This window comes from Sycon ciliatum, chromosome 6, assembly GCF_964019385.1.
Source record: "Sycon ciliatum chromosome 6, ocSycCili1.1, whole genome shotgun sequence".
NCBI lineage: Eukaryota > Metazoa > Porifera > Calcarea > Leucosolenida > Sycettidae > Sycon > Sycon ciliatum.
Window position 1 is genome coordinate 17,618,639 of NC_088648.1, and position 7,091 is coordinate 17,625,729.

Genomic DNA, 7,091 nt, shown 5'->3' on the forward strand with positions numbered 1-7,091 from the left:
CCACGGTCGTGCTCCACATTCTCGGATGACGTTTTACCTGCCTGCGCGTGCGCGAAATCAAAAAAATCCTCGTGTTCGCGCATGCGCAACGAATTAAAATCTGAAGTTTAAAAATCTCGCATACAAAACAATGCAAAGTACGGGAAACAGATCAAGCCGCGACCGCGGCTCGCAGTTTTTGATCAAGAATTGTAGCGAAAGCTCGCAGTGAGCTGCGGCCTCGCTGCTCCAGCTCGAGCCGCGGTCACTATGGTAATGACGTTTCAAGCCAGGGATGACGAGCAGCGGAGCCGCAGTGGAACCCGGCCGTTATGGACTCTTGTCGTTACAGATATAGGCGAGCAATGTAGAATGCGTGACTACGGTAGGCAGTCCAGAAGAACATCGCAAACCACCGACCATTGGTTGAGAAGAAAATAAGCCACATACATACATACATACATACACAGCCAGTCCTTTTACAAGTATATATAGATAAGAGAGCGCCTCTCGGATATGTCCGAATGGGAGCAAATCATTAGAAAGAAGCGTGTGTCTTGTGCACACGGTCGTTGTACGGGCATCTCCCGCAGCAGATTCAGCGAGAGGAATTTAGAATCACACAGTACGAGACACACCATAATCATAGCCAGGTAGCAGCACCGAGTTCTTACGTTGGCAGGTATACAGTGGGACGAAAACCGTTATCAGTGTGTCGAAGGCAATCGATTGACACTGCAGACTGTCAATACTATATTCCGCAGTGTTTTAAATACAGCGTGCGTGGGGGGCTCAGAGCTCCAGTGTTTCGATTTGCCTGAAAAGGTCCTTGCTGTTCCGCCAGTCGCCGATACAGATGAGAAAACAATCGATTGCCCCTGTAGACTGCCAATAATACATTCCGCAGTGTTCCTGCAGGCTTGGGGCGCTCAGAGCTCCAGCGTTTCGATTTGCCTGACAAAGTCCTTGCTCTTGCGCCAGCCGCCGATGCAGATGAGCGTGTTCTTGTAGAGGAGGACGCGAGCGTAGTAGCGCGGCTCTCTCAGCGGCGGCAGCGGTCGCCAGTAGCCCTTGACCAGCACGTTGCAGTTGCCGGTGACTTGCTGGACGGTGTCGCGACCGTTAGGACGGCGCGTCTGCATGCCACCGCAGGTGATCATGCTGCCGTTCACCTGCACAGCGGCGAACATGGTGGCCGGGACGGTCGGTATGCTTGAGTTCATCCAGCTAGACTCGGCGGCGGCGCGGATGTGGGAGCCGGCGGCCGTCTTCCGCGTTCTGGATGGCTCGACGGCGAGGGACGAGCTCTTGGACGTCCTGGGCGTCGCGCCGCCGTCGTCTTCCCAGCGGCCCAGCAGGTGGAACACTGGCTCAGCGGGAAGAAGAATGCCGCAGGCGCCTGGCTTAGGCGTGTTGGGCCAGCGGTCCCAGACGGGCTCCCGGCTGGCAAAGCGCCCCGTCAGATCGTCGTCGCGCAGCGAGAGCGCATGCACGGACGAGGACACTCCGGACATGCCGCTGGCCGAGTAGTAGCGACCGCCGACGACGAACAGCTGAGAGCCGTTGACACCGGCGCAGTACGCGTGCACTCGCTCAGGCAACTCGCACAGGTAATGATAGAGGCCATTCCAGTAGCGGTACAGACGGGGGTAGTCGTCCGTCGGATCGTTCGGGTGGACGAGGCAATAGAGCGACGAACCGTGCACGATCCAAGCGTTGATACACGAATCACTCCTGCCAATCCGCGGCGGGCTATTCAGCTCGAAGAGATTCCTGGCGTCCAGGTCGTCCACTGGTAGCGAGTACGGTTTCCACACCCCGGCTACGGCCAAGGAGAGGTAGATACGTTTGCCGTATATCACTGGCTCGCCAAAGCCGTTGATCCACTCTGGAAGATATCCAGACACCTGCCACTGTACAAGAGCACATACATGTAATCGTAGAGCGGGCAGGGGAAGTGAGAGGAGGATGGACAGCATTACAGAAAAACAAAACAGAGACATGTAGACAAACGAAGAACCGACACAGCAGGAAGATGGGGTTCAGGGTTCTCATTTAAAATTGTTCTGAAAGGGTAATTATGTGTCAGTACCTACAACTTGTAGTCATGTTGCTGGCTTGTGAGGTCAGCCAGAGAGCGCTTGTAGTGTGGAATAGCCAGAGAGCGCTTGTAGTGTGGAATTGCTTCTCGTTAACATGTGTTGGGTTTAACTTCTCACTGGTGATCCTGTGTTGGCCCGCCAAAAGAGGCTTTTTTACACCTGCAAGATGGGGTTGAGATGTGGCTGGCCATCAAACCAAGCCACGCTGACGGCGGCAGTGTGCAATGCGCAACCTGGACACTCGTCAGCCACACAAAACGGAACTCACTTGTCTACGTACTCTGATGATCTTGCGTTTAGTACACTGATATCGTCCGCAGCATGCACATGTGTAATATTCCATGCATGTACATGTACTTCAAGTACAGTCAAATCTGTCGTAAGCGACCGCCCCTTGGTGCAAGAAAAAGCGGTCGCTTACGGCAGATGGTCTCTTACGGCAGATGTATGGTAAATCCGGCATACCAGGTATATGCTTCCATGTACTCAAATCGACGAGAATAATGTGATTTTTAATACTCAATCTGCGGACAGCATGCTGTTTCGTTCTTTTTGAACTCATCAGCGCGCGCAGCACAGAGGAAATGAGGCCGAACCTGATAGCAATGGAAATAAAAATTTCCAATCAGGCCCGAACGTACCTTGCCAGAGTGCTCAAACTGACAAGTCAGTGAGCTCTGCATAACGCAAACAGCAAAGGCACTACCCCACGCAAGAGTGCTCAACTGCTACAAGAGCAGGAGCGAAATACTCAATCTGCGGACAGCATGCTGTTTCGTTCTTTTTGAACTCATCAGCGCAAATGTGATTTTTAATATCATTTTATTGGATATTCAACGACGACCATACCCGTATTACGCGTATGCGACACGGCAGTAGATCGACACTGCCTGGACTTGAGAGCTACAGCACAGCCTCAGTACACAAGTACACATGGTACAGGCCAGGCGCCAGTCGATCGCACTTGCAAGACAGCGCATTTTCACACTTTGCAGTTGACAGCGCACTGGCAAGTACAGTTTCGCACCTTAATGAACCTGGGTCGCGGTCGCTTACAGCAGATTTGAATGCAGCCACCGTGCATGAAATCGCGGTCGCTGGTCGCGCACTGCAGATGGTCGCTCTGGACAGATCAGTTTGTATGTGAAACCGTCGGTGCACGGAAAATCGGTCGCTAACGGTAGATGGTCGCCTACAGCAGAGGTCGCTAACGGCAGATTTGACTGTACTGACTACAGTGCAGGGCTGCTCAATGAAATCCGGTCAAGTGAGTCAAGTTTGCACGTCCTTGCACCATTTCGCAGACCAGTGTTTGCAGATACCCAAGGGGTGGGTTGAAATCAGGGAGTAGTAAAAATGCATTTTACTACTCCCTGGTTGAAAATTCGCCGCCTGGTTGAAATCAACCCGGGCGAATTTTCAACCAAATTTGTCAAGCGAATTTTCAACGGGTCAAGCGCAATGCGTTATGTAAACTTCTCATGTAAACACAGCCAAGCTAAGAGTAAGACAGACTTTTCTGCACCCCATGACGTACGCAATATCAGGGTTCTACTAGCACAATAGTGCTTACCTTGGGCACAGTAGGTCTCTTGTCATCATTTCCCGATGGGGGTGCACTAAGTAACCGCAGATAACGTGCTTTCATGCCCTCCGCATCGTCGTACAACGCCATTCGTGTGCACAGGTTCGCGTAGTCCGTCAGTGCCGCCTCGCAGCGCCTGCGAATCTTCCTCTCGTGCGCCAGCATCTCCCGGAACATCAGCGTGTCCGCAGTGGTGTCGTGTAGCCGGGGATACGCTGCCACTGTCGTTTCCGGCGCCCGGGTAGCGGCTCTTGCTCTTCCGTCGTCACCTGCAGCGGCGGCGGCTAACTGAGCCTGCACGTCCGCTAGCTCCGCCGTCTGTTGCCACTGGATGTAGCTTGGTGGTGGGCTACTCTGACTGCTATACGCCGCACGGCCCCCGTCAGGACGGTCGCACTCCGGCTGGCTCGTGCCGCTGCCGATTCTCAGCAGGCCCTCCGCCTGTTGCGCTAGCTTCAGTTCGCTAGCTTTCAGAGTGGCGATGCTCGAATTGATCGTCGACAGAGTATCGCGCATATCCTCGTGCTCCGAGCCACCGTCCAGCGACTCGTTGCGGAAAGCGCGAAGCTTGGCCTCACGGTCGCTAGTCGATGGCCTAGTCCTGCTCCTGGGCCTGGGGCGGCCGTCGACTGTATCCCCGAAGACTTCCTGGTCTCGGGCCTCGTTCGAGCGAATCGAGGTGTCCTTGGCCCCTCGGGCGACAGCCAGCTTCGTCTCCAAGCCGTTTAGAACATCGTCGTAATCGCTGTTCATCCTCTCCCGTGCGGCACGGAACTCTAGCAGGGCCGTCTCCATCATGCCGACATTCGACGGCCAGTCTATACCGGAACCCACCGTGAATGTCTTCTGATCGACTTCGTCCCGAATGCGCTCCGCCAAGCTCCTGTCAGTGGTCGAGAGCTTCAGCTGGTTGAGATCATCCGCAGACAACCAGCCGCTTCTTTCCCTGGCCAGCGGAAGCTGTTGAACTTGGGCAGGGCCCAGGGACTGCATTTGCGCACCGGCCGACATTATAAGACGTGGTCCGCAGGTTGTAGCTCAACTGTCGCCGGCCTGTCGTTCAACACGTTGTGAATGTTGTCAGTACTGTACTAACAGTGAGTTCATTCGCAAGGAAGATTTTTGATTTTCAGCAAAGGGCTGACCTACACGTACACCGAGGACTGGCCACCGACGAACCGCGAACTTACTTACGTAACAAGTCGCTGACCGTGTGTAGTCTGTAGAGTCAATACTGACAAAGCTACGACTAAGAACAAGGAATAAGCATGAGACCATCAGCAGATCAGTGCATCATGAAGTTTGGCACACATGAATCATCACAAATCACTAACTTACTTTTATCGTGGTCTCAGTGCAGTGCAGATCCACGAAGTGTGAAGAGGATCTAGGATCGATGACTCTTTGAGGAGTGCAGTGACTCGACTGTCAGTTGAACCATCTAAATCCAGTCCAGTAGCACTACAGTCTACACTACAGACATTTCTGCTGAATGAAATCCGATCGAACGAGTCTGCACCTTGCTGTGCATTGTGTTCGTGTGATTCTGTCTTGCCCGATGTGCAGCTCCGTGTGGTGCAGACCAGGTGTGCATTGCTGCGCTCGATTCACATGGCTTCGCCAGTTGCGTGGATATCTGGCGCTAGTCTACCAGGTCTACGTCTGTTTCATTCGGATCTTGTCCGTGTGAGACAATAATCTGTGGCACATTGTTTGTTTTTGTTGTTTTTTCTGGTGCACATCCGGATATCCGGTGCATTTGCAGATTTGCGTGCTTCTCTTTCTATTCGACGGGCGTAGTCCACACGGTCATAGTAGTACCAAGAGTATAATTATAACCCCTCTCTTGTACCTCCATCACCTCTGCCCTCTTTTCTCAAGACCCTTCGCATATATTCTAGTGATTGTTAGTCTTGGTCATAATATGACCAACATTATGCTGTCTGGTGCTGAGTGTTGTCACACGGAACTCCGAGTAACAGCGGAAAGAGATTTGCCGTTTGCTTCATTGTTATGTAATATTTGTATTACTGGCTCACTGGCTCTGACTTAGGGTCCTGCGGATTCTGCCGGCAGAAAAATTGGCAGAATTCGGTACTTTTTCTGGTAAGTTTCATGCATGTTTGGTATGTGGATAAAGAAATGGAGCAGAGTTCGAGGAATTGCCCGCCATAAGGTTTGTATGGTTCTGCCCATTTCACTGCTTTTCGAGCAGAATCTGCCAACTTTTCGAGCAGAATCCGCCGGTCCCTAGGCTCTGTCCACTGGCCATTGAGCACTGTAAGCAGCCCGAGGACTTTAGACAACTGTCTAACCCCTCACTTGTGTACTCTTCATAGTACGTATCTAATATTGACTGAGTACGAGGTCAATATAGGAAATATAAGCCGAGTAAAAGACCGAGGCGAAGCCGAGGTCTTTTACGAGGTCTTTTATTTCCTATACTGACCAAGTATGAAGTCAATATTTAGATTTATCACGACTAGCCAAAGCCTGTGTTCAATCGCTAAAAAGGAGTCAAATATAAGCGGTCAATATAGCCCTAAGGAGTGAACTATGTACCGGTACATGTATCTAATGTGAGTACGAGGTCAATATAGGAAATAAAAGCCGAGTAAAAGACCGAGGCGAAGTAGAGGTCTTTTACGAGGTTTTTATTTCCTATACTGACCAAGTACGAAGTCAATATTAGATTTATCACGACAAACAGACCGTATTTCAAATTCCAGAACGATAACCTCATGAATCCCGGTTTTATGATTGCACAACCGTTGCACCACCACCTACTCATGCAGTGACAATGTTGCAGTAGGCACCGTTCAACTGCGCAACCCCTAAGCAGTCAAATATAAGCAGTCAATATAGCCCTAAGGAGTGAAATATGCAGGAATATTTGACTGCTTAGGTATAGCGAAAATCAATGGGAGTCAATACTAAGAGAGTGATAAGCAGGAATATTATTTTGACTGCTTAGGTATGGCAAAAATCTATGGGAGTCAATACTAAGGGAGTGATACTGACTAAGGGAGTGATAATGTTCAGTACTATTACTAGAAATAATCTACGTGGAGATAATAATTTTAATATAGCTATGAATAGGATGAAGGCCGCAGACATCACGCAACTACGTTACTTGTTCGACATGTATTTACTGCTGTCAACACCTGACCGCACGTATCAAACAGCATGTACCACTGCATATTCTGCCGGATGCAGCTAAATCCAAGCGGCCGAAGCGTGGCCGACCGCGCAAGAACCCACCCCCTGTGCCAGTGGTACAGACTGAGCCAACACAAAATGCGGTACCGTGTGAGAGGGCTAGGCTGCCCAAGTTACCAACTCCAGCAGCACCACCGTTGCCCTTGCCACCACCAGAACCGCCACCGGCTCTTCTTGTGGCGGGGGCTGCAGTGGACCCACCTACA

The 7,091-nt window shown here is 51.4% G+C and overlaps 1 protein-coding gene across 1 annotated transcript; it reads right to left on the reverse strand.

Annotated features, from left to right (window-relative positions):
* Nucleotides 1–275: 275 nt before the first annotated feature.
* Nucleotides 276–5,569, reverse strand: LOC135819537 (uncharacterized). Its single transcript, XM_065332762.1, has 2 exons — nucleotides 3,655–5,569; nucleotides 276–1,892 (listed from the first exon to the last, which is right to left on the reverse strand). Exons 1-2 carry the CDS (start codon nucleotides 4,675–4,677, stop codon nucleotides 909–911), a joined length of 2,007 nt encoding a protein of 668 aa, XP_065188834.1. The 5' UTR covers nucleotides 4,678–5,569; the 3' UTR covers nucleotides 276–908.
* Nucleotides 5,570–7,091: the final 1,522 nt, after the last annotated feature.

Bases quoted from the DNA above. Each gene is read 5' to 3' on its own strand.
- LOC135819537 (XM_065332762.1), bottom strand. From the start codon at position 4,677: ATGTCGGCCGGTGCGCAAATGCAGTCCCTGGGCCCTGCCCAAGTTCAA. The intron at 1,893-3,654 runs GTAAGCACTATT...GCTCTTGTACAG, and splicing joins AGAGACCTACTGTGCCCAAG to TGGCAGGTGTCTGGATATCT.